Source organism: Mesoplodon bidens (genome assembly GCF_964165515.1).
Source record: "Mesoplodon bidens genome assembly, chromosome: 6".
NCBI lineage: Eukaryota > Metazoa > Chordata > Mammalia > Artiodactyla > Ziphiidae > Mesoplodon > Mesoplodon bidens.
Window position 1 is genome coordinate 107,491,754 of NC_138162.1, and position 26,938 is coordinate 107,518,691.

Below are 26,938 nucleotides of genomic sequence, written 5' to 3' on the forward strand. Positions count from 1 at the left end.
TTCTTTATGGCCCAGGGTTATTATTTTGAGTCCATGTCTTAGCACTGTGCTCACCTTCAAAGTGGTGGGCCTTTGACAACTCCCACAAATGGTCTCTAGCTGTTGGAAATATTTGTCTCTGTTTCATCATTCTCTGCCTCCTCCCTTCCTGTCCCCTCTCACTTCCTGGTGCTGTTAGTGTACCTGACTGTGGTTGTCACCCTCCCTCATTTAAGTTCACATTTCAAGCCTTCCTTCTGCTTGGGGACCAGATGATTGACATCCTCATAATTCTATGAAAGTAGGAAGATACAGACCCTGAATGAGAATCTATAACCACCTCTCCCAAGAGCAATTTATTTTGATTGCATGGAGGTCCTTTATGGACATTTGGTGGAGTTTGAGTGAGGGGGTCAATGGCCAGATATAGATAGTGAGATGTCATTGCCTCTGGGAAAGTCACGCCAGGGAGGAGGTGAAAGCCAGGTGAGTACTCTGCCAGGACTGAAGGGCAGGTGGCCAGCTTCCATCTGGACAGTCTCAGAAGGCTTCCTGGAGGAGGGTGAAATGGACCTAGTTGGGGAAAGAGGAGGTAAAGAAATGTGTGAGAGAACCTGCCTCCCTCCTATTGAGAATCAAGGGAAGCACAGAGCTAGGAAATGGGCCACTGGCTGCCCCTCAGGCTCCAGGGCCACCAGGCTTTGAACACTTATTCACTGTAGGACTGACCATCTGCCATCTGACCATCTCCATCCTAATCCCCTCACTTTGCAAGTCTGGCATTTACCATAGGAAATATTAGCGTTGTCTTCATTTGGTCTCTTTTGGTATCCGATATCTTATGTGTTTCCCAAAGGCATTTTGTTCAGTTGTGGAAAATGTGTTGAAACTGCTCTCTCTTTGCCTTGAACCTGCATCTTGCGTCAGGTCTCTGGGCTGTGGAATTTGAGCAGGAGCACTTGGGCTGGCCCAGCAAATACTTCAAAGTCTCCCTTCCTGATGAGTAAGGAGCCAGAATGCCAGTTATTATCACTGTTATTTAACATTGTTCTGGAAGTCTTAGCCAATGTAATATGACAAGAAAAATAAGAAGTAAAACTGTTGGAAAGGAAAAACAAAATGACTGGCATTTGTTAGATGGTTTACCTTAAATAGTCACAGGAATTAAGTGAAGAAGATATTGGCTCTAAGAAGAAAGTTTATTAAGATGACCCAGTATAAAAATATGTATTCAAAATTTAGAGCCTTCCCATATACCAGAAATAACCAATTGGAAAATATAATTTAAAAATCCCATTCACAATAGCAACACAAAATATAAAGTAACTAGGAATCACAAGAATACATTTTTATGTTTTGGACCTAAGAGAAGACTTTAATAAATTTAAAAAGTGCTATGTTAATGAATAGAAAGACCTAATACTTTAAAGAAGCAGATTCTTTAGAGGTTAATTTATAAATTCAGTGTGATTCCAACCAAAACTTCAAAATGTGTTTTGTTTTTGTTTTTGTTTTTTTTGGATACCTGACTGAATGATTCTGGAGTTCTGGTGGAAGAAGTAATATGTAATGAGAACTAAGAAAAAATTTTAAAAAGCATAATGAAGAAGGGGAGGAGACCACTACTCGCTTGATATTAAAAAAATTATAAAAATATAATAATTTAGGTGGTATGGTACTAGCTCCAGAAGAGACATATATATCAATAGGAAAAAAAGGAAAATCCGTAAGTGCCAGCTGTATTTAAGTATTTAGTGTATGAAAAAGATAACATTTCAAACTCATGGTGAAACTATAATATAGTTGCAGTATTATGCTGGAATAGTTAACTATTTGAAAAACAAAGAAAAGTAAGCTCCTCAAATCATATGCCAGAATACCTTCTAGATTTTGGGTTAGAGTTAAATTTAAACAACAAAGTCAAAAGAGAACCAGGAAAAAATATAGCCAAAGAGTCATAGGAGATATTTCATCAAAGGCAGAAATCAGAAAAGATGGAGACACTTGACTACATAGAAACTAAAACCATTATCAGAATAAAATAGTTAAAAGAAAAACAAGAAGTAGGAAATTTTATTTGCAATGTATATATGACCTAGGGTTGATACATTTAAAATATGAAATCTTAACATTTTAATAAAAAGATGAATGCTTTAATAGCAAAAGTAAAGGGTATGAATGAGGTATTCACGAAAGAAGACATAATTCTACCACTAAATTTATGCAAAAATATTCAACTGAAATATTAATAAAAGAAATACAAGTTAAAATAACAATAAGCTAAGTTTTTGTCTACTAAATTTTCAGATGTTAAAGAGAGTTCTAACATCCAGTGTTGTGGTGAAATGGGCACTCATAGACTGCTGACAGGTGTTTACATTAGTATGGCCTTTCTGGAGGACAGTAAGGCACTATCTAACAGGAGCTTTAAAAACTTATGAGCAAAAGATATTCATACCCCTTGACCCAGAATAATCTATGTGCAAGCATTTAGTTCTTTGTTTGTTTGTTTCTTTTTTTTAAAATAAATTTTATTTATTTATTTATTTATTTATTTTTGGTTATGTTGGGTCTTCGTTGCTGCGTGCAGGCTTTCTCTAGTTGTGGTGAGCGGGGGCTGCTCTTTGTTGTGGTGCGCGGGCTTCTCATTGCGGTGGCTTCTCTTGTTGTAGAGCATGGGTTCTAGGTGCACAGGCTTCAGTAGTTGTGGCACGCGGGCTCAGTAGTTGCTGCTCGCAGGCTCTAGAGTGCAGGCTCAGTAGTTGTGGTGCACAGGCTTGCTCCGCGGCATGCGGGATCTTCCCAGACCAGGGATCAAACCTGTGACCCCTGCACTGGCAGGCGGATTCTTAACCGCTGCGCCACCAGGGAAGCCCAAGCATTTAGTTCTAAGGATGTTCACTGCAACATTATCTATGAGAAAAAATTAGAAACAGCCTAAGTGACCAAAATAAGTGATTGGTTAAATTATGGCCGCTTCTAGGACAAAATATTATGGAGTCATTAAAAACCAGTGTAGGAAATATTTGTTAATATGGATACGTTCGCAATATATTGATAGAAAAAAGCAGGCCTTGATCACTATGTCCGATTTGATTCTACTTTTTTTTAAAAAAGAGTTTAGTGAAGTACAATTTATACTATAAAATTATGATACTATTTTCATAAAGAATATATATGTGTGTGTATAAGTGGGTAGGAATAAAGATTTTATAGGCACACATCAACATATTAATAGTGATTTTGGGTGATGGAACAATAAAATTTTTTTTCCTCAATTTTTTCTGGTTTTCCAAGTTGTTGGCATTTAAGTGCTTTCACACTTAAAGGAGTTTTATAAAAAGAAAATTCCCTTGGAGCTGTCCTTTTCATCTGGGTTGCTGTCTCTTACCCCTGTCATTCCTGGGAAGGAAGAGAACATAATGTGAGGAAGTATTTGAATTTATGTACAGCTGTGCGGGTGGTCTTTGTGTAGGACCTGAACTCTCCACCATCGACACAGTTATAAAGTGTAATTAAGGCTCCCTGAACAACTGGGTCCCTTATCAAGCTTAAACCTTGTTGTCCAGATACATTGGCTGTTAGTCAGAGTCTTCTTAATCGGGGGAAAAAAGACCCATTGAATAGCCAGCCCTCAGCCCAAAATGGGGTGCACATCATGGTACAAGGGCCATGGTTCAGACTCCAGAGATGTTATGTTATGTTTTTGAATTCAGTCCAGGTTCCTAGGAGGAAAACACCCATCAATTATGTTGGCTCTAGATAGATCCCAGTCAACATATGACATCACCAGCTCTTATTTCCCTGCCCGCCTTTATTTGGAGGGGATGCAAGGAGAATTGTGCAACGTTGGAATAAACAGAATAGAGCCCAGATTCCTTGTGCTTTTGTTTCTGGGTTGAACTCCGGTCTGATAGCTGCTGTTTTCTTCACCATAAACAGTGAGGCTGTGTCACAGCAGCTTTGTACAAGGGAGGAATCATTGTTCAGTTGCTAATTAGAACCCGGTGTTTACGGCAGTTCTTGTTTGAACTAGGTGCTCTCGCCTTTATTATGTTATTTGGTGTGTGTCCACACGTGACGTCGTGCATTAGAGTAGGTGTGAACCTCACACTACTTCAGTCCGTATTTTCACGGAAAGATGATTGTCATTAGATCATAGGGTTTGTTTGTGTATCTGCTTCACTAGGAGCGCAAACCTGACCCTGTTTGATGAAGTTGCTCGTTGTCCTTTCCTGTTATTGACAATGACCTTGGGCCTTGGGCTGGAGCATTTTGACATAATTCTTCACGTTATGTATGTCAGTACGTATGTTTCTGTCGGTCTCTAATTAGGAAGCTGCAAGTCCTTGAGTCTTTTGTCGGGTTCCCTTCCCAACAAGGAACCAGCAGGAAGGAAAACAGACAGACCCAATCTTTGCACGTGAAAGCCTTGTGGTGTGACTTTTATTTTTTCATGATGTTCCGAACAGCCCTGTAATCTCTTATTTTTGGCAGGCCAGTTCAGAATCTGTGGTCTGGTAGTCCCAGGCAACCAAAAGCTGAGACAAACAGAGGAAGTGTCATTACTCACATGTTTCCCCAGCCACCTCATCTTGGCCTGACGCAGCCAGCTGCCACCCCTCGTCGAGGTGGAGCTGTTCAGAGCCAAGTCTGCCCTAGCCCCAGACGGAGTCCCTTTTGGTTGTCCCCCCAACCCCTAGGGTCCCCCCTCCCTCATTACCTTCCTGCATGCTTTCCGTAATTTGTTTCTAGTCTGGAATTTATTTATGGCAGACCTTGTGGTGAAAACTGGGAAGTCTCTTCCATTTTTTTAAAGCAGCCTGGAGTGGGACTTCCCTGGTGGTTCAGCCGTTAAGAACCCATGCTTCCACTGCGGGGGATGCAGGTTCGATCCCTGGTCGGGGAACTAAGATCCCACATGCACGTGCAAAGATTGGGTCTGTCTGTGTTTTTGACTGCACGGTGTGGTCCAAAGTCCACAGGAAGTAGGATAGGGAGCTCACCTTCTACCCCTCTGCCCCTATCATACGCATGCAAGCACACACGCATGCATGCACACGCATGCACACACACACAGGCATGCGCATACCCTCTGGTCATCATCCTGGTACCCAGGGCCTTGTGTCTGGTAAAGGATGCTAATGGAAGGGGGTGTGCTCAGGAAATCTGCCCATCCTCCGGGCCTGTGCTTCCACCTCTCAGGGAACCCACCTCCTGCACCTCCCTGCGTGGAAGGGGAAACGGGAGAACAGGGTCATCCATCCCAGCCTGGAGTTACCACAGCCCTTAGGGTTTTGAAAATACAAATCGTTTCAATATTCTAAAAGCCTGCCGAGATTCACACTGCAGTGATGTTTCCAGGATAAGATCAGGTTTCTTTGCTTGTGATTGGAATTACATGGACTCTGTTAATGATGATTAGTTTGTGTTTTCTGCTCTGCTTGGCCGTTTTTCTTGCGTTTGATTCATAATGCAAATGGATGCATGTCTTCATGCCTAAGATATTCCATTTGATAGGAAGATTGTTTCCATCATGCTGTTCCTGGGGTTGGGAGCCGGGTGGGGAGGGTGATTCCCTGGGAGGTGAGAAGTCTATATTTATATCTCTTGACAGAGGGTCTCTGTGATTCTTCCTGCTCTAGCATTTACTGTCTTTTATTTTACGACCCATGCCTACTTGCTGTATAAACAGGACAGATTTGTTTTGCTTGTTTTAGTCTTATTTCGTTTTATGCAGAAGACTGTTCAGCTAGATGAACACTTCAAAGTTCTAGTCCTTTCTTGTGGCACTGGGAACCTTGGACCTCCTTCTCTCAATAATGCCTTTATCTGCTCCCTTCCCGCACTCTGTTACCCCTCATGGGTCCTCCACCTGACTCTGACCCCCCCGCTCCCCCCTTCCCTGCCCCTGCCACCTGGCGCGCCAGCAGCCCTGAAGGGTGCCCTCAGCCTCCTAGATTCCGTGCCCCTGCGACGCCCGAGCCCTGACCCCCCTCACATTCTACCTCAAAGCACCATCGAGCATCTGGAGAAGACTGACTTTGTGCCAGGATTTAGGCCAAGCAGCCTTATATGCTCAGGATGATCCTATTTTACTTTCAATGTATTTAATGAATGTTTGTAGAAGACCTACTCTGCCAGGCACTGGTATAAGCCTTTTGGAAACACCATTTCATAACAACCATTTGAGGAGGTACTGTTATCTCCATCTCACAGGTAAGGAAACTGAGGCCCAGAGAGGGTGAAGGGTCCTGAGTTGTACAGCTAGTGGGTGGCAGAGCCCGGGTGCCAACGTAGGCAGTCTGACCCCAGAGTTCATGCTTTTGACCCCTATGCTATGAGGTAGCCATGGTTGCTATAGTTATTTTGCAGATGGGGAAACTGAGGTAGGGGGGTGGGTGGTTTAAGTAACTCGCCTAAGGCCCTAGAGATAGTTAGTGGCACAGCCAAGATTCAACTCCAGACAGGAGAGCTTGGAGCCCGGGCTCTGAACCTGTGCACGCTCTGTGGGGTTTCTGGCACATTCAGCGTGGACGGTTATAGCCCTGGAGATCATTCCCACCCAAAACTTACTGGTTCCAAAAACTTACTGGTGCTCTAACATGTTTTTCACGAACACGAGTGTATTTAGCCTGTGGAGTTGAGGCCCAGTTGTCCGACCAGGGCATTTGAGAGGCAGCCAGCTCGAGGGCCCGTGAAGTCCCCGTCCATGAGAATCCCCAGGACTTCAGACGGCTTAGAGGAATTCCAGGATCCAAACACGTGCCTGAAGCAAACGTTGTGTTTCTCCCGCCGGTACATGGGTGTGAGGTGCCATAAAGTTGGCTTGTCTCCAGGTGGAGACTCAGAATGCCTGTCTAATTACAGGAAACAGAGCCCTCTCCAGCAGTTAGCCAACGATTTCAACATCTCTTGGAGAAATTCTACATGAGCCTGGAGTTGGAAGCTTTGATTTCTAACGAGTTTGGCTGGAATTTTCACCTTTGGCTTTCCTTGCCTTCCCCCTGGGCCACGATTTCATCATCCTGCTTCGGAGCTGGCACTTCCTATTAAGTGTCGGTCTGTCTGTCTGTGAGCGTACATGGAGCTGAGAGAAAGCACAGCTTCGGTCTGTGCACTTGGGGCCCAGGGGCCTGGGCTGCTGCCTTGCCTCAGTCTTGAGGGCCTAACAAGGCGCCCTTAGCAGGGGATCCTTTTAGGGCTCAGATTGACAAAGCTAAGAGCAGAGATAAGGGGACAGGAGAACTAAGATGGTGGCCGTAGCCATTTCATCAGATCCTGGTTAAATTGTCAGTAACCTCTTTGTACAGCTGGTTGATCTGCTCTCTATGTATTACTTAGTCCCCTACTTAGGTCTTGGAAGGTGGCCATTTATCTGAAACAGAGATGGCCTAGAATAGTGAAAAGAGCTTTGTTTTTTACTCCCTTAAATAGCAAGCAAATAAAATGAAAATACCAGCACTGCCTGGGGTGACATTCTGATGCGTGGCTAGAGGCGGTATGAAGTGGTGATGCTTTGGAATGCAGCGGGGTCGTCTGTATTAGGAGCTGTAGTAACTCTGACTCTAGGACCCTCTCCAGAGAAAACCATTTAACATAAGGTGCAAGTTATTTGCGTGAATATGTCCATAGAAACATTATGTATCGTAGAGGAAAATTGGAAACAGTCTGTAGGTTCAACGTAGGAGAATGGTGAAGAAAGTTGTGATAGATCCTCCTTAGAAGAGTTCTCATAAAAAATGGAATTACAAAGACTCTGAGACAGCACGGTATTAAGAAAAAAGCCACAGTTAAGAGTAAGTGGGCCTTTTGAGTACACCCACATAAAACATATGTACATGACAGTTGTGGAAGATGATATAGAAAAAGATGAACAGTTATGATTAAGATGGTGGGATTATGGGTAATATTTTATCCTGCTATAACAAAAGTAAAGGAAACAGTACAGATTTTGGATTCAGACCTGGGATTAATTCTGGTACTGGTACATCACTTTATGCGTCTTTAGTGACTCTTGAAACTTCCCTGGGACTCAGATTTCTCATCAGTAAAAAGATAGAACCATTTCTAAGGGTCTCTGGATCTGAACCTTATTGTAGCCATTAACGGTCTCTTTAAGTGGAGTGTGCCGGCCTTGCTTCTATCAATAAGCAATTAGTAAAAAAACTCGTGGGCAATTAGTGCCATCCTTGTGCACAAACCATGGAGTCCTTTAAGCATTCCTGGTGGTCAAGCAGTGCTGCAGGTTTATTGTCACCTTTCGCGGCTTGATGATGCCTTGCCTGCAGGCGCTACCCCGCACATCCGTTTCAAGTGAGTGGAGAGCAAACTAAGTCCACAGAGGCTGGTTTTGGAGTAAAGCCCTGTCTGGCAAAGTGACTCCACTTCCTTCCCTCCTCATGTCCACCGGTCGACTCTGGTGGGCCCCTTCCTGGAAGGTTGACCCACACGTTGTCTACAGATGGGCTCTCAGGCTCTCCATGTCTGCTTTTGATGAGTCAAGGAGAGGATTTCTGCGCATCATTGGGCTGATAAATCCTCTTAAAGGATTTACACATTATAAATGACCCTTCATTGCCACACATAGATTTCATTAGCTCAGCCTTTGATCGTACATGCAGGGAGGCTGTGGGCAAGCTATACCAAGCCTCAAAGAAAAAGGTTTTACAAGGTGCTGACATTTTGACAAGCTCTTACCTGGCGCCCCAAATTGAATTTCAGTGACCCACATTGGCTGTATCCCCTCTGCCCACCGGGTTCAGTTCATTAGCTGCCCACTTAAGTGAACTTGCGTATGTTTTCGATGATAGAAAAGGGTTTAGGTTTGGAAAGTTGAGGTGCGTGCTGTTCGTAGATATGCCAAGAAGGTGATGGTTAGTAAAGGCTGTCAAACAAGGCGGGTTGGGATTCGAGCTCTGCAGGCATGTCCCATGGCCCCCATTTCCTCATCTGTGGTGCAAGCATTGTGAACCTACCCTGCCTGCCTGGTTTGAGCATCACACAAGATAAGGCATGTGAGAGCACTTTGGGGACCACTACAGAGCTACACTGAGGTGAGGTTGATATTGTGGCTCTCAAATAAATACAAACAGTGGTATGAAATTATAAAATGGTATGAAATTAGAAAATGATTTAACTGTCCCTTTCCTATTTAAAAAAAAATTTCTGGAGGCGTGGATATGTTTCCCTAAAGCGGGAAGCTTCGGTTATGCTTTGTGCTAAATTGTGAAAATGGGATGAAAAGCCAAGAGGCCTTTCCAAGATCATCGTTAGAACCAGAAGTAACACTGGGTTTGGAATCTGGGTCTTCTGTCTGCCCTGCTCCCCAGCTTTCCTTTCTCACCCTCTGTCTCCAGCTCTGATTCCTGGGCTCCCAGGGTTACCTACCTTCCAGCAGCCTGGAAGCAAGGGGCAACCTCATTCCACCAGGCCCAGGCCACGGGAAGGGAAATCTGGTGGGCAGGGGGCATGGGCTGCAGGTGTGGGGAGCTCCAGACGCCCACTTGCAGCTTCTGGATGGGCAGCTCTTTTGGGGCAGCAGGAGCCACCCTTACAGGTGCTGCAGCATGGGGGTCCCACCTGTTTCTCCAGCTGCTGGTCCCGGGGATTTGCCGGAGACCGAAGAGGGCCCGGGTCCCCAAATCCATCCACCAGTGAGTGCTGAGCCCAAGACACAGGAAGAGTCGAGACACAGGAAACTTGCAGAGTGCTGTCTGGAAGCAGGGTCCGTGGTGCTGTGGGTAGTCACACCAAGGTGGTAGGGACGGGGTTGGGATGAACCTGGAGCGTGTTCAGGCAGGGGATAGATAGGGGTGCTGTGGGTGTGAAAGGGAGGCTGGGACATGGGGCGCTGACAGCGATTCAGCCCTTTCCAGAGCTTGGCGGGGAGGACAGGGCAGGAAGAGAGCAGCAGCCCAAGGATGGAGCAGCGTCATTCCTATATGTACCTTTTATTTAATGTTTATTTTCAAAAATATTTTTTTAATGGACTTTCTTTTTATTTTTTATTTATCTATTTTTGGCCGCACTGCATGGCATGTGGGATCTCAGTTCCCTGACCAGGGATCGAACCCATGCCCCCTGCAGTGGAAGCATGGAGTCTTAACCACTGGACCGCCAGGGAAGTGAAGTACCCTTATGTGTACCTTTTAATGTATTTTTTTCCCAAATAGACTTTAAGTATTTCGGGAGCATGGTTCATTTCCTCCAAAGCTGGCTGATCACAAGATCACTTAAGAGGTTGTTTGTTTGTTTTATAAATACATTTTACTGGCTCCTGCCTCGGCCCTTATTCCCCCCAGATCTGGCTTAGTGATTCTACCAGCGATCACTGGATACTGAACCGTTTCCTATGGCTCGACTTACTTCATATGAATATACTCGTTTCGTTTTAAAAACAAGATTACATTAAAGGAAGTTCGGGAAAGAGAGAAATCAGGGGATGACCCCAGTGCCTCAAGGTTCGAGCAGTTAGTATGCCTGCGATCGTTAGGCTAATGACACAGTTCTCTTCTCTGTTTATTGAATTGTTGAACTACTTGCTGTCGTTACAAGAAGTAAAGGGATGAGACGGGGCACTTTGCTTCTTGATGAGCCACCCCTCCCGGCTTGCTTTTGAGCCAGAGTGGCTGAATAGAGGCTCTGGAGTCTCCCATCTGGGGTCACAGTTCACCCCTGCCAGCTGAGGCCACGTTATGGCCCACCTTCCGGAGTTCTGCCCAGGGCCTTGCAGGGCTGCAGCCCAGGTGCTGGGACGTCGCTCACCTCCCGCAGGCCAGGCCCTCTGCCCCGTGCGCTCTAAGTAACGTGAGCAGCTTACTCAACCTCCCTGTCCCTCCGCTCCTTTAACGGAAGACTCAGGCCACCATGGCTCCTACTGCAGGGGTCTGGTGTGAGGATTGAGCCGGATCATCCAAGGAAGATGCATAGATTAGTCCTGGACACGTAGGAAGTACTTGACGAATATTCATTATTTTTGCCATTCTTCCCATCTTCAGAGTCTGTGAATTACACTTGAGTTTGTTGTTCCTTTCTTTGGCCAGGGCTAGCCTAAGGCTGGGGGCCCCTTGCCGGCATTCATTCAGGAGGGCTGGGATGTACCAGTCGCCATGGTGACTGGAGGGATGGAGGGGATAGCTGTGTGTGACAAGGACTGTGGTGGAGGGTAGGGGTCCTAAGCTGGGTGTGTTCATTCGCAGAGTCCCATGGCTGGGCCCCTGGGAGGAAGAGTGGCCCAGTCCTCGAGATGGCCGAGACCTTGCTTTCTAGAGGCATGTGTGACGTTTGGTCTCTCCTGTGCTTATTGAGCGCCTTCTGTGTGCCAGTCCTCCTGCTTAATTAATGCTTTGGGGGACACAGAGAAGAGAATATGAATGGTAATTGTCCATATCTGACCAGCACCTGGTAGACTACATCGTATTGAATGCTCACAGAAATGCGGTGAGGTGCATTATTATCATCGGTTTGTAGATGAGAAAACCAGGCACAAATTGTTCTAGGGGCTTCCCTGGTGGCGCAGTGGTTAGGAGTCTGCCTGCCAACGCAGGGGACACAGGTTCGAACCCTGGTCCGGGAAGATCCCACATGCCATGGAGCAACTAAGCCCGTGCACCACAACTACTGAGCCCGTGTGCTGCAACTACTGAAGCCCGCGTGCCTAGAGCCCGTGCTCCACAACAAGAGAAGCCACCGCAATGAGAAGCCCGTGCACTGCAACGAAGAGTAGCCCCCACTTTCCGCCACTAGAGAAAGCCCGCGCGCAGCAACGAAGACCCAACGCAGCCAAAAGTAAATGATAAATAAATAAATTTATATAAGAAAAAATGTTCTAGATAGTTCCAGCTCTTAGGAAAATGCTTCCTTGCTTTGTGGGAGAAGCAGTATATTTGTGCAAGGCGAGTAGTTAGCCCTGGAAGCATGTGCTTTAGAGGCATCTTAATACTTCACAAAGGGATTTATGTGGGAGTTTTCCTTATGAAGGAATGTAACTTTGTGTACCTGCTGGTCTTTTGCAGCGTGTTCGTGTAGCAGGCATCTTCGGAGTAGTTCCCATATTGACTCATTTACACCTCACTAGAACTCTGTGGCTTAGGTACTAGTATTAACCCCATTTTACAGATGAGGAATCTCAAGTCCACGGAGGCTGAATATCTTGCCCACAGTCACATGATGAGGAGGTGGCAGAACTGGTCAGGAGCTCAAGCACTGCCTCTCCTATGTGTCCCTCTCATATCCCCAGGCACAGGGGCTTTCTCTTCCCTTTCTGCCTTTTTTTCAGAACAAAACTGTCAGGCTGGGCTCCCCAGAGGCTCTTATCTCTCTACCAACAAAAGCCATTCCCTGCTGACTAGGTCACCTGGCATTTCGCTGAGTAGACGCCAGCCGCCCCGAAACTCCATAGATAAGCCAGCGGTGGTTTGTTTTGTTATCTCCCTGATGGTTTGCTTTTAATTCAAGTCCATTAATTTATCTAAGATGGAAATGGGCGAGGCCAGCGCGTGCATGCTCACACACAGTTAAGTGCAGGGCCTGGAGAATGAGGCAGTGCTGATTCTGGAAGGGGAGGCTGGGGATGGGCAGTTCTGACAGTTTCGAGGCCCCAGGGAGCGCCGGTGGTGTGTGTACGGGCTGCAGGAGATTCTAGACCTGCCCCTACAAGGGTCTGTCTGTGAGGCTTCGGAGAGGCACGGGGAGGGCCCGAGGGGGGACCCGGCAGGGCTGACCACCCCCGCATCTTTCTCCTGCTTTACCTGCTTCTCCCCCCAGCAGACCTGGAATGTTGTTCTTGTTCAGCCACCTCAATTCCAGAACCGGGACTGCGGTGGTGATTTTCTAGCATCTCTATGTGTTCTGAATACGAAGGGCCCTATGCAAATTGATCAGAAACACCAACCGCTGGCTTTTTAAAAATCTGGGGTCTTGGATTATGTCAGGGCTGACTTCCTAGGTGTGATGTTGTACTCAGGTTAGCAAGACATCACCCCTGGCTGGGGGGGTGTCACTGGGTGGCGGGTCTGAGCATCTGTCTGTATCGTTTCTTACAACTGCATGTGAATCTACAATTACTATAAGAAGTTTAAAAAATAGGGTCTTTTAAATACTACAGACTCCAAAGAGGTCCTAGATTTGAATTTTCCAGGAGCAGCATATTTACGTGGTGTTAACACTTTGCCGATATCCAATAAACACAACAACAGGGTACCAAAACCACTCAAGGCAATAAAAAGGAATGAAGTGCTGATACATGCGATAGTGGATGAACCTTGAAAACACTATGCTAAGTGAAAGAAGCCAGACACAAAAGACCACATATTGTATGATTCTTTTTATATGAAATATCCAGAGTAGGCAAATCCGTAGAGACGGATAACCAATTAGCGGTTGCTTTGGGCTGGGAGTAGCAGAGATGGGAGGGTGTGGGGAGGGGCAGTTGATGGCTATGGGGTTTCTCTTTTGGGTGATGTTCTACCATTAGACTGTGGTGATGGCTGCGTAACTCTGACAAGACTAAAAATTGAACAGTTTAAATGAGTGAATTGGCTGGTATGTGAATTATATCTCAGTAAAGCTGTTAAAAAAAGTAGGTCCTTTGACAGTTTTAAGAGAGGTAATAACAGTCCTTTGGAAAGAGCCGGTGTCTTCTAAATACAGGCACCTCCGGACGCTGGTTGGAACCCCTCAATTCAGGCCGCTGTCCTGGGACATGTTCTTGGCTGTCTCATAAACCAGGTTCACAGGCCTCCTCCTGAAACCACAGTGGTGTTTCCGATAGCTCATCCCGAGGGAACGAAGCCGCAGCGCGTACCAGATGTTTTGGAAGGTGCTTTCACACGCTTTCTTTTTTTTTTTTTTTTTTTTTTTTTGCGGTACGCGGGCCTCTCACTGTTGTGGCCTCTCCCGTTGCGGAGCACAGGCTCCGGACGCGCAGGCTCAGTGGCCATGGCTTATGGGCCTAGCTGCTCCGTGGCACGTGGGATCTTCCCGGACCGGGGCACGAACCTGCGTCCCCTGCATCGGCAGGCGGACTCTCAACCACTGCGCCACCAGGGAAGCCCAGAGCCTGGGTTTTAATAAGCTCTCAAGATAATTTTTATACACCCTGAACTTCAAGGAACATAGCACCCGATGATCTTACCTATGCTTGGAGTTGAGCAGGAAAATCTGATTGTGTTCCCAGGAGGGCATGTCCTGATCTTACAGGGTGGCGTGGGAGCTGGAAGGGAGCATTCATTCATTTGTTGAAAATAGGTATTGAGCACTTCCTATGTCTAGGCACCTACCCCCTGCTCTGAGGGAGTTTACATCCCAGCGACAGGGGATGGGAGGGGGAGAGTCAGAGAGTAAAGTATGGAAATGATGCAGAAACTACTGCACATGGGGGTACGACCCTGGGATGGTGACATTTAACCCAATCAGAAGGAAGAGGGATGTGACCCTGGATGGTGACATTTCACCCAATCAGAGGGAGAAAAACGAGATGCCCAAGGAAAGAGCAAGGTGAATGGATTTCCAAAGAAAGAGCACTGCTTGTGCAAAGGCCTGGAGGTCGGGGAGTTGGGCAGGTCAAAGAGTGAAGCAAGGCCGGGGTGGCCTGAAGGTGGTGAGCAGGGGGTAGGTGGCAGAGATTATGTTGGAGAGATGAGCAGGGACCGGTCTTCAGGACCAAGAAAAGGAGTTAGAATTTCACTCTAGAGATGGTGGACAGCTACCAAAGGCTTTTTGGAGGAGGGCAGGTGATGAAGCCAGGGGTGTGACTAGGGAGATACTGCCCAAACTGTGATTGCTACAGGGTCAGGTTTTCGTCCTTTTTTTCTTCTTCTTTTTCTTTTTTTTTTTTCTTTTTGCCAGGGGCAGGGGGACACAATCTAAGAAGAAAACTTGAAATCACTTTGTCAGAGTTTCTCTGTTAGTATTTTACAGATGGAGCAGACTTGTATTAGAAGTGTATATCCTCATTGGTTTTGTTAGGTAACATTATATGTTATATGTATTACAATACCAGCAATGTATTTACCCATTTAATTACATATACTACTACTTATAAAAACATACTACTACTTATAAAAAGTAAGTTTTGTCAAAAGAAAATTCAGCCTAGATGTCCGTATTTTCAAGCATATGAAGCCAAGCTCAGTTGATTACAGTTGAGCAGCGTCTGCAAGATTTGATCCACTTCAGAAATCTGAGCTCACTAGCATTGCCTGGGCTGGCATTTTCTTAGCTGAGAACTGCTTACCTGGTTGTAGAAAATCTAATATTTAGAGGAATGATTCATTGCTTTAGGCATCAAAAGTCCTGGGTTTTGTCTTCTTGGTTGCGTAAGTTTGATTCAACCTTGGACACGTCCTTTCAGGATGTATTTCAGTGTCTCTGTGCAGGAGATGAGTCATAATCACCATGGTAACTGGGCCAGAGCTCTTCAGGACCTAGGAGAGACAACACGTGCAAAGGCCCTGTGGCAGAAGGGAGGAGGCTGAAAGAGGGCCTGTGTGTTTGGAGATCAGAGTGCAAGGGGTAGATGGTCCAGGGTGATTTGTAGAGGTAGGCAGGGGCCAAGCCAAGATCTTGAAGACCTTGGTGGGAGCTTTAATTTTTATCTGAAGAGTAAGGGGAAGCCGTTGGAGGATTTAAATCGGGGCGTGACATGAGGTTGACATGCCGTCTCATTGAGTCCTCATAACAAATGTATGGGGTACGTCATATCCCTATTTTCAACCAGCACAGAAACTCAGGGTAGTGGAGATTAAGTAGCTCACCTTGCTGGTGGGGGGTGGGGGCAAGAAACAGACTCAGGTGAGCCTGACTCCAGGGGCCTCTGTCCTCTGTATCAGCCTACCTCAGTAATAATATAACAATAACCGCAGTTTTCAAATGCTTTGAACTCGTAGGATGAAAGATCTCCCTTAAATTACAAAGTGGTATTATGCCACAGAAATCCGAGTGGTGATGAGAGAGTGGATATGCCGGGGAACTTCTGAAAGGCCCCGTCTGCGTGGCTCCGGTCCAGCATCCTCAAGTTCCTTGCCGTCTGGTAGGGGGCGTCTCACAAGCCAGCTATCAACACAAGGAAGGGCTTGCCGGCTCTGGCCCGCCATCTGACACTGCCATTGTCCGTAAGGACTCATTGTCCTTGAAATGTGCCCGAGCTCTGTGCTTTCAGCGGTTTTGAGCTGGGAAATCAGATCAGGGCAGGTCGTGCGTGGTTTCACTGGAAGAGTCGTGCCGTGCCAAGTTTCTGCTTTCTCCTTCTTGGGTAGTCGGCTGGCTTAAGTGGATTCTTAGAATCTGGTTGTAGAGATCACCATCTCAATTTTGAACCCAAGAAGCCCTGGTTCAGGGTCGAAATGGGGAAACAGCTGCTGGCCCGCAACCCTTGAAGCTCCTGTTGATGACGACGCATGTCTGTTCCTTTCTAGTTGACCATGTGGTTCCCGAGCCTGGGACCAGCCTGCTGGCTGCCTTCGACCAGTGGAGGGAATGGGCCGACAGCAAGTCCTGCTGCGACTACTCTCTGCACGTGGACATCACCGAGTGGCACAAGGGCATCCAGGAGGAGATGGAGGCCCTGGTGAAGGACCACGGTAGGTTGTCCTGCCCCAGCGCCTTCTGGGGATATTTCCTTCTCAGCCCACGAGCTGGCTGAGCTCTGAAGGAGAGCTCTGGGAAGAGTGCTGATTGGTGCCTTCTGCACCCCCGTGCCTGCCAGGAGGGAGGGCTTAGGCTGCAGCTCGTGCTGATTGCAGGTGGCCAGACAGCTAGTCACAGCTTACTGGTGTGAGCGAACTGTGAGCGCCAGCCAGGCTGGAGAGTGATTTGCCGTCAAAGGACTACATGGATATCCCAGGGAGGATTCTGGGTGGTCTTAGGAGAGAGCCCGGGACCCTGAGTACAGGACTTGAGCAGTCTCTTCCTGCAAACCCAGAAGAATCAGGGTAGATTTGAGGGTGATGAGGCTCTGGGACCACCTGCGGGGTCTGTCTTTGTCCATAGGACCATTTTGGGGAGGAAGATTCTAAGGATTGGGTTCTGAAAGATTCCCAGGGAGGCTGGGGGAAATCTTAACTACCTCAAGGTGCCTCTGGGACCCTCTTGTCCACAGGAACCTTGGGGGTTTGGGTGGTGTTACCAGAGTGCATCATCTTTGGGCATCTCCTTGACCTTGGCTATAGACTGGAGGTCACGTGGGGTCGCCTGTTGACCTCTTTGGAGCCTAATCGTCAAGGAAGCATCTATGCTTTAGGGTTCTGGGACTGCTAGGCTCAGAAATGCCATGAGCTATGAGTAAAATCTAGGCACGGATCTGGTAGCTATCCATAGATTTGGTAGGAAAAGCCTAGAATAAAAATCTGGAGTCTTGGGTTTATCTCTCTGCTCTTCCAGAGCTACATGACCTTGGGCAAATCACTTAAGTTTTATGAGTCTCAATGAGGAAAAAAAATCTCACATGAGGGTATTGGGTTAGATACCTTAAGATTTATTGCAGCATGAAGGTCCCATGTGAATGCAACTAGGTAACCCTTGACCTTTCTCACTTTTGAGAATACCGAGACTCAAATGGATTCAAGACTTATAATAAATTTACTCCACATCAGCCTGGAGGGTTCCCATAGCAACTGTTGCCTAGCAGGGGACAAGGGCAGGGATGTCCTGAGGCATTGAACCCAGGCAGCTTCCAGCACCCCCCGACAACTTGAATTAAGCTCCAAGGCTAGCAGGTTGTCAGAACAGTTGTTTACCATTGTGACGAATGTTAAGCAGGGTTGTTTGGTCTGGTGCCTCTGGAAGCAAGAACTCTAAAATGCCAGGGTGAGAACTGTGACGTCTGCTTGTCACACTCACAGCCCTTTTCTTGTTAAAAACGTTTCTTAAAAATCAGCCTGGAAGGCAATCGGTTTACCAGAGAAACGACATTTATTATAGATCTTCATCTGCAGGGTCTTCTAATTCATCTTCTTGTTAAAGTCACAACGGTTAATAACGAGCAACTTTTATTTTTAACTTTTCACTTTTAATAGTGGTAAAATACAACATAGTGTACACTTTACCATCTTCATCGTCTTTAAGTGTGCAGTTCAGTGACATGAAGAACATTCACCTTGTTGTGCAGCCATCACCACCATCCGTCTGCAGACCTTTTTTCATCGTTCCATAATGAAACGCTGTCCCCATTAAACAATAACTTCCCCTTCTCCCTCCTCCCAGCCCCTGGCAACCCCCATTCTCCTTTCTGTGTCTATGAATTTGGCCAATAGGTGGAATCCTACAGTATTTGTCCTTTTGTGATTGGCGTATTCCCCTTAGCAGAATGTCCTCGAGGCTCATCTCCATATTGTAGCCTGTGTCAGAATTCCCTTCCTTTTTAAGGCTGGATAACATCCCATTGTGTGGCTGGACCCCATTTTGTTTATCCATTCATCCACAGACACATTTTGCTTCCACCTTTTGGCTATTGTGAGTAATGCTGCTGTGAACACGGGTGTACAAACACGGGCAATTTAAAATTTTGATATAGTTTTAACTTTAGAGAAAATTGTAAAAATACTAAAAAGAATCCTTATGCACCCTGTTGCCAGATTCGCCAGTTGTTCGTATTTTACCACATTCGCTTTATCATTCTCCCTCTGTCTCCATCTCTGTCTCTCTTTGTCTCTCCCTCTTTCTCTGACTTTCTGTCTCTCTGCATACATATGCATAATATTATTACTTCCTTATTCCCTTCCAGATTATTGGTTTATCTATTTGTCACGTCTCCACCTCTCTGTTTTGTCTGTCCACTAGGGGTAAACTCCTTCCTCGTGTACATGGCTTTCAAAGATCGCTTCCAGCTAACGGATTCCCAGGTAAGAAAAGCCTGCTCACTGGCCTTCGGTATGTTCGGACCACTGCCGTTGTCTTGAAAGCTGCCTCCAGTGAGTGCTCACGGGAAATGGCTGGTGGATGAAGCCCCTGATGTAACTCCCTTTAGGGAGGGTACGAACCCAGTGCCCTGGTCCCCCAGGACAGGTGTTCCACCAAGCTCTGGAATCCGCCACCTGCCGTGGGCCAGTGTGACCGAGAGGTATTCCCTGACCCTCTTCAGCAAACCTGGTGCAGGGAAGGTGTCACCAAGAGCTTCTCCTAATTCAAGCCCTTTTAGGTTACGCTGCCTCTGTTAATTATCTGTTAATTACCTCTGCCACTTGTGGCCAGAAACACTGCCCTCGGGCGTGTCAGAAAAGCCGGCCTTAATAGAAGCAGCCAGGGGTCCCTGTGCTGGTCCCTGTGGCTGTCAGGGAGGTGCTGTACTTGTGACCAGGAAGACAGAGGTCCCCGTCTCTGATCCCACCCCCTCCCTCTCTCAGATCTATGAAGTCCTGAGCGTGATCCGGGACATTGGAGCGATTGCTCAAGTCCACGCGGAAAACGGCGACATCATTGCAGAGGTATGTGCTTTCTCTTCATCACCTCCACATGACCCACGGGGTGAGAGGCAGGCCCGAGAGGGGAGCAGCTTTCATAGCTCAGCTCCGGTGGGGAAAAGCGGAGTGACCCAGTGGGACTGTGCAAAGAGCCTCACTGACAGCGCGGATGTTGGGGGTGCACGTGCCGCTCGGCATCTTCTGTAGGATGTGTAGCCTTTCCACAGAGAAGTCCTTCCTCTCAGCGCTGTGACGTGGCTGCCCGTGGATGTCCACGTATCGATATTTTACACTGTAGCCCAGGGCTGGGGACACATTGGCTTTCGGCATCCCAGGGGACAGCTGCACATATTTGGGAGGCTGTAACTGATCGGTCATAGCTCGGGCAGCACTGGAAGCAGGGAACCGTGCCCTCTCTTTGTGGGGTCTTGGGATGAGAGCTGAGTGGTCAGCGTGCCATTTTTAAAAAAAATTTTTTTTGTGGTACGCGGGCCTCTCACTGCCGTGGCCTCTCCCATCGCGGAGCACAGGCTCCGGACGCGCAGGCTCAGCGGCCATGGCTCACGGGCCCAGCCGCTCCGTGGCATGTGGGATCTTCCTGGACCGGGGCACGAACCCGTGTCCCCTGCATCGGCAGGCGGACTCTCAACCACTGCGCCACCAGGGAAACCCCAGCGTGCCATTTTGATGTCTTGCCCGAGTAATTTTTACCCACGTCTCAGCAGTCAGAGCCATCTGGGGTCCAGCTCTCCCTGAAAGCCTGCTTTTCTTTAAACATTGCAGGAGCAGCAGAGGATCCTGGATCTGGGCATCACGGGCCCTGAGGGACATGTGCTGAGCCGGCCCGAGGAGGTGAGCGTCTGTTGAATGGAATGCATGAGTCCGTGTTCTGGGGCGGGCACCACCAGAGCCACAGAGAACCCACTTCCTGCCTGTTGAGAATTGGGCTTCTCGGGTGCTGATTTTGGTCCCTCTGAGAAGTCACATCACCCACTGAGAAGTGTCTACACAGGCAAAGTGAAGGGTTAGACTGTGCTGTGGGGTAAAGCAGTATGGCTTGTTTAGCCTAAAGACTCCTGTTTCTGTCTCTAATTCTTCAAGCCCTTTCTTGGGTAGACAGACACAGACAGCTTTTTATTAGCATCCAGCAGTTGGGGTTTTGTGGTTCGTAAGCCAGGGCCTCCGAAATCTTACCATAAAAGCTCTTCTAAGTGTCTAGAAAGCGGAAGGGGGACTGTAAGTTTTTCCGTGATAAGTCTGCACGGAGTATAACAGAATCAGCAGAGTGTGGTAGACAGAATCTTTCAAACTCGAGGAGGGAAAATCCAGAGCCGGGCTCTTGCTGGCCTCGGGGTTGAGAGTCACTGTGCTGGGTGGCGAGGCTTATGAGCGAGAAGTGGGTGCTCACATCTTATGTGACAGAGAACCTGTTTTTCTAAATTAGAATCTGTGGCCTCTGAATGCTTTTCAGGAAAGGCTCAAGGTCAGGCGTTGGAGGACTTGACAGCTCTGAGCAGAGGATGCTGGGGGTCTCATGGAAAGGAATAGATTTTTGTCCTTCCAGGAAAAGAGACAGGCAGAGAGGGCAGATAAAATCATCGCGGGAGTGGATGGTGACTTAAAATTAGGATTTTTCCTCCTGGAAACAGGTGGAGGGAGATGCTGGGTGAGAGGGGTACGAATGGGACCAGAGCCCCCAAATCGCAGAACTTCAGGGCCAGGACGTCCCCTCTGAGTCTGGGGAGGGGTCACGTTAGGACCCGTGGACTCTGCTCCCGCAGCAGAAAATGGATTCTGAGGGTGTGGCACTGAAGGCGCCATCAGTGGGCTGCCTGGGTCAGGTGAGTTGTCTCATCTCCCCAGCCTTTTCCCTAGGCTTTGGGGGAGGGAGGGTGAGGCTGGAAAGGAGAAAGAATGCAGGAAAGAGGCAGAAAAAAGCAAAGGTAGAAGCCACTTAGAATGCCTTGCACACACTGAGGGCTTACAGTCCCTTTTTCTGCCCTTTTACTGCGTGTGAGCACGTAGACACACACACAGATACACAGAGTCACAGACACAGACATATGCACAGATACGCACACAGATACACAGAGTCACAGACACAGAGACACACACACAGAGACATGCACGTTACAGGTACACGCACACAGAGGCACACAGATATACAGTCACAGAGTCACAGACACACAGAGACACACACAGAGACATGCACGTTACAGATACACACACAGACATACACACAGAGATACACAGAGTCACAGACATGCAGAGACACACACACAGAGACATGCACGTTACAGGTACACACACACAGAGGCACACAGATACATACACAGAGTCACAGACACACAGTCACACACATACACATGCACACCAGGGCACCTTCATTACCATCTGAGGCCCTGGGGTCACTTCTCTCAGATGAAAGGATGGAAGCTGTTACATTTTCACTACTGTGTGGTCCTCCTCCAGGCCCTGGGATGCAGGTCCTTTCACAATCACCAGCCTTCCTGCGCGCACGGAAAAGCTGAACCACAGCTGGTGCGAAGGTGCAGGAGGCTGAAGTGACCTCTTTAGTCCCCTGCGTTGTTGGCTGCGGGGAGCCCCAGGCTGTGACCGTGGCTGGTGGACAGTGATTTGGGGATGCAGGTCGCGGGAGAGGCAGACAGTCCCAGTAGCCGACGCTAAAAATACCTGAGGCTGGTTTTATACACAAGGGTGCACACACACAAGTGCACATATGCACACGCATGTGCACACTCATGCACACGTGCACACACAAACACACAATGTGTGTGCACATTCACACACATACATGTATGTACATGCACACGTGCAGACACCATCTCACTTGCACAGATGCTCTGAAGATTCCTTTCTGTGCCTTTGTTTCCCCTTCAAGGCTGGCCTCGGTGATCATTTTAAGCGCATCTCCCTGGATAAAGCTGTGGGCGTGGGAAGGGGGGCGCGGGCATGACGGTGCCCAGACCCATCCTCCTCGGAGGTGGTTGACCCTGCGTTCAGCCTTGAAACAGTTTTGGGATCAGGCCTTGGAGCTGCAAGGTCTCCAGGACGGGCAGAGGGGTGCCTCTCCCTCCTTTTCCTTGTAAGCCCCGCTGGCAGCGAGCATTTCCTGAGTACCCAGAGGTGCCAGACACAGTATGTAACAGCCCACATTTCAGCTTCAGAGCGTCCTGTGAGGGCAACGCAACACAGCCTCCAGGGGGCGCCATTCAGTGCATTGCACGGCTGGATCCAGGGGACCCATTCCATTCTGCTGCCTGTGTGTGGCGCTGCCCGGAGGTGTCCTGCGGTGAAGTGTGTCTCGCGTAAAGAAATCACGGGGGTGCGAAGTTTAGCATCAGAGAGCTAGAAAGTGCAAGCAGTATCCCTCCCGACCCCCTCAGTGTGCACACACACCCCGGAGCCCAAGCTCAGTGGGAAGCCAGCGGGCCTGTGTAACCAGGTGGTGACACCTGGGGCTGGGCTTCATTGGAAAGTGGACTCTCACCTCATCCGGTGGCTGGGCTGGATCAGCTGGGAAGAGGAAGAGGCTATTGTCCTCTGAGAAAAGCAAACGGCCCTCTTCCTGATACCCCGGGCTCCTCCTCGTGAGAGGCTTGTTTCCATTTCTGAGCCTTCCCGGGGCTTGCTTCCATCTCTCCCACCATCCCCAGGTCCCTGCAAACCCCAAATAGAAAGCAAGCCTGCCCTGGGTTTACTGAACAGGCCAAAGCTATCAGAGGAGAGGGGTCCTGGTTGCTATTTTGACCACACACGTCAAACCTGCTTTTCCACATTGAGGCTCGGGAGACTTCTCTTGTAGCCGCTGTTGCACTGCGAACCTCAGAATCCCCAGTCGTAGATTGGGAAGGCTCCTTTAGGGGCTGGCAGAGCGGCAACGCTCCAACACGGGGAGCTTCTGGCTCCTTGGGAGGATCCTGTGGTCTCACGAGAGGCTGCTTTGGGGACTGTCTCTTCTGTCTGCTTTCCACGGTCACCTGCCTCTCAGTTGATTCAGAGGCACCGACTCTAGGCCAGGCACAGCATGCAGTGCTTCCCCTGAGCAGGTGCGCTTCTAGGTCAGCCCTGTGAGCTGCCAGGCGCCAGCCGCCCCCTTCTCCCTTGGCTGCTGGGGGTGGTTTTTTAGTTCATCGCCAGGGATCTGTGAACAGTGTGTTAAACCCTCTGTAAGAGATAAAGAGGCTAAAACATGGACGCATTCTGAGGGAACTGAGCCTTAGAGTCCAGTGAGGAGATGTCGCCAATGCACAAGAAACAGTTAAGAACATACAAAAATGTAATGCCTTCCTGGTTTTATGATCCATCGCCAGCATCATGATGGTTAACTTGTGCTTGAACCACACCAGACCTGCTCTTCTTTCTGCTGCCCTTTCCAACCCAACCGTGCGAGATTGCCAGTCGGCTTTCCCCCAGTTTTCAGCTGAGAAGACTGAAAGGGAGACGATAGGGGATGTGGAAATCTAGAAACCTCCTGTCCGTCAGTGGTACCCAAGCACGTGTTATGATGGAGGCCTGTGGGGACATCGAAGTGGATGTGAGAAAGTGGTCCCTTCTGAGAGGGATTGCAGACAAGCTGGGGAGGAAGGGGGAAATGCAAAGTAAGTAGGGGCGTGGCATGTGATGGAGTTCTGAGCCGGTTACAGCTGTAAGACAGGTGTCTGGGGAGTTCCCTCGTGGGCTAGTGGTTAGGATTCCTGGCTTTCACTGCTGTGGCCTGGGTTCAGTCCCTGGTCGGGGAAGTGAGATCCCACAAGCTGTGTGGTGTGGCACAAAACAAACAGACAAACAGAACACACACACACACACAAAGACAGAATTCTTGATGGAGGAGGGAACCTCCTAACTGGGCCTTGAGCCGTGGGATGACTGGGGTATGCAGACAGCTGGGGACCTGGGCCGCAAGGGGAGTGTCGTGTACGGACACTTCTGTGTGTGCCTGTATAGGTTGCTTTGCTCCCTGGACCTTGGGGTGGCCCATCTCTAAAATCAGAAACCGGGGCTTAGGTGACCCCCTAAATCCCTGACAGCTCTGTAAGGAGACAAATACAAAATTTTGTGTTTAAACTGTAATACCGTCGTCATAATATTGAAGCCAGAGTTCACTGTGTGTGAGACAGTGTATGTTTAATGTCGGAGGCATAGACATGTGCACCAGAACGGTACACGTGGATCCTCCCATGGTTCTGGGTGAAACGTGGAGACGTGGGGTTTACATGACCTTCTCTCTCCACGAGGTGACCTTAGAGTCTCTGCCCTCACTGTAGGCCTGTTGCCCGACTAGGGGGTGGGGAGGGCTCAGAGCTCACCTTCCAGCGGATGTGAGCCAATCCAGACAGGACCCTGGGACCCAGATTCTCCCAGCAAACCAGTCTTCACTGAAGCCAGTGCTCCAGGGTAGGGCCCCCTAGAACTGGCAGTTCTGCTCCATTTACTCCCTAATCAGCATGACTGTGCATTCTGGTTCACCCGGGGCAGTCCTGGTCCAAACCCGTCATCCCGTGAAGTTATGAATAGCGCCTCTGTTGGCTTTCAGAAGAGTCTGGGTTGGGACAGTGAATTTGGGCAGTGACCTGCACCCCTGGAAGCCATGCAGATTCTAGTGGCGTCCTGTTTGCATTTTACCCTGTGGACTTTTATGGTGACCGCGGAGATGCAAGACGTCCCTCCTCTGTGCTGCCTGGGCTAGAGGCCCTTGTGTTGCCAACTGGAGCCCAGGAGAGGGGAGGGCGATTGTTCAGCTATGCCAGGAATTAAAAACACTTGGATGTTTAATGAGCTTTTTCAAGAGCTCTTTGGTTTGCCTTTGGGTCTCGAGACATCTCTCTTCACATAGTTGAAGCCCAAGAGACCAAATGTGAAGGATGTCCTCGTATATTAAATTAGATCACCCCTTAGCGCAGTTGCGGAGCTTCAGCTCTTGGCCGAGCTGCCATAGAGACTGGTTAGCTAAGATGATTCAGTCCAGAGCTTGGTCATTTCTTATGAAAAGTAGCAGCTCTTTATGGAACAGCCTAGCTTTAACCATTAACCCAAAATGAAGTCATGTATTTGCTCAGTAAACATTTTTGAGCACCTGCTGGGTACCAGGTGCTACCCCGGGAGAACTGCCTGGAGGATGCAAAAAACCAAGGAAGACCCAGTCCCTTGCCTGGAAGAGTTGAAGCCACCCTTTTTGCCAGGATTCGGGGGAGAGCAAAAGGCTTTCTGAGGTCCTCTGTTACATCGTCTCACTTGCCCCTTCAGCTGCTCATGCCAAGCACACACTGCTGATTCCCCTGTACGATATAACAGTCTAAGAACTAGTCGCACCTGATCAGTAATCCCTTGGGGTTATTTAGCAGTAATCCCTTGGGGTCTTTGGAACATCATTCACTGAAGCATCAGGTTTAAAGAATCAGGTTACTGGTTAGAGCAGCCCTCCCATCTCGTGCTGAAGGGTGTACCAGTCTGTGGCTGGTGATGATTGGTTTGCCTATACAGGGGGGCCTTTGGTTTACACAAATCTGCCTGCTCCGTCCCCAGAGCCCTGTGAGGTCGCATTGTTTCTTGGATGATGCTGGCTTCATTTGTGGGCGTGGGACAAAACTCAAAACTTCATCACTGAATATTTTGACTGGAGACCATGCCCCTGGAGTGAATGCACCAAACTGGGAGCCATTCGTTTCCAAGCATGGTGGTTCTCAAACATTAGCAAGTGTAAATATCACCTGGGGTCCGTAAGAGCCACATTTCTGGGTCCCACCCCCAGAGTTCCTGATCCTGTGGGTCTGGGGAAGGACCCGAGGCACCTGAGCATCTGCATGTCTTACAGACCCCGGCTGATGCTGACCACGCTTAGAACCGTCCACAAGGGCCAGGAAGGAATTGCCCCATCCTTTCAACCAATCAATATTGAGTGACACTGGGCAAGTCACATCCCCCGCCTGCAGTGCCACTCAGGGTAGAGCCCTGAGGACACAGTGGTCTCTGGTTCACTGTGGCCTCTCCCGGTGGGAGGAGGGTAGAGACGGGCTCAGGGGACAGACTGAGTGTGGGGACAGTTCTCACGCTTGGATGCTCTATTGCAGGTCGAGGCTGAAGCCGTGAACCGTTCCATCACCATAGCCAACCAGACCAACTGCCCCCTGTACATCACCAAGGTGATGAGCAAGAGCGCCGCGGAGGTCATCGCCCAGGCCCGGAAAAAGGGTAAGTGCTGCCTGCGGTCTGACTGCGCGCAGGTTCCAGAGGGGAGGGGGATGGGGGAGGGGGAGGGGGGAGGGCTGCTTTTCCAACCCCTCCTGCCAAGTGGGTCGTTCTGCTCTCCTCACGTTCCAGCATTAACCTAATTACAGCTGGGCACGGCGGGGAGCTCCAGTTTCTTGCTGTGTTCCGGGGCCGCGGCCGTGTTGGCCTCTATTTAAAGCCGCGCACAACGCAGGGTGGGGGGACGGGCACACTGGCCTCCTGCCCCCACTTCTGTAGAAAAGTTGGAGTCAATTTGACGCCGCCTAAATGGACCAGGCACATACACAGATGACGTCAGTCCATGCACC

At 48.7% G+C, this 26,938-nt stretch overlaps 1 protein-coding gene across 1 annotated transcript in view; it reads left to right on the forward strand.

The window, feature by feature from the left end:
* DPYSL2 (dihydropyrimidinase like 2) overlaps positions 1 to 26,938 on the forward strand; it is a 76,005-nt gene that overhangs the window by 26,340 nt on the left and 22,727 nt on the right. Inside the window, exons 4-8 of the mRNA XM_081238485.1 lie at positions 16,398 to 16,562; positions 18,760 to 18,821; positions 19,323 to 19,403; positions 20,163 to 20,231; positions 26,471 to 26,591. Of these exons, the coding sequence (XP_081094611.1) occupies positions 16,398 to 16,562; positions 18,760 to 18,821; positions 19,323 to 19,403; positions 20,163 to 20,231; positions 26,471 to 26,591 (498 nt within the window). The remainder of the gene's footprint in view (positions 1 to 16,397; positions 16,563 to 18,759; positions 18,822 to 19,322; positions 19,404 to 20,162; positions 20,232 to 26,470; positions 26,592 to 26,938) is intronic.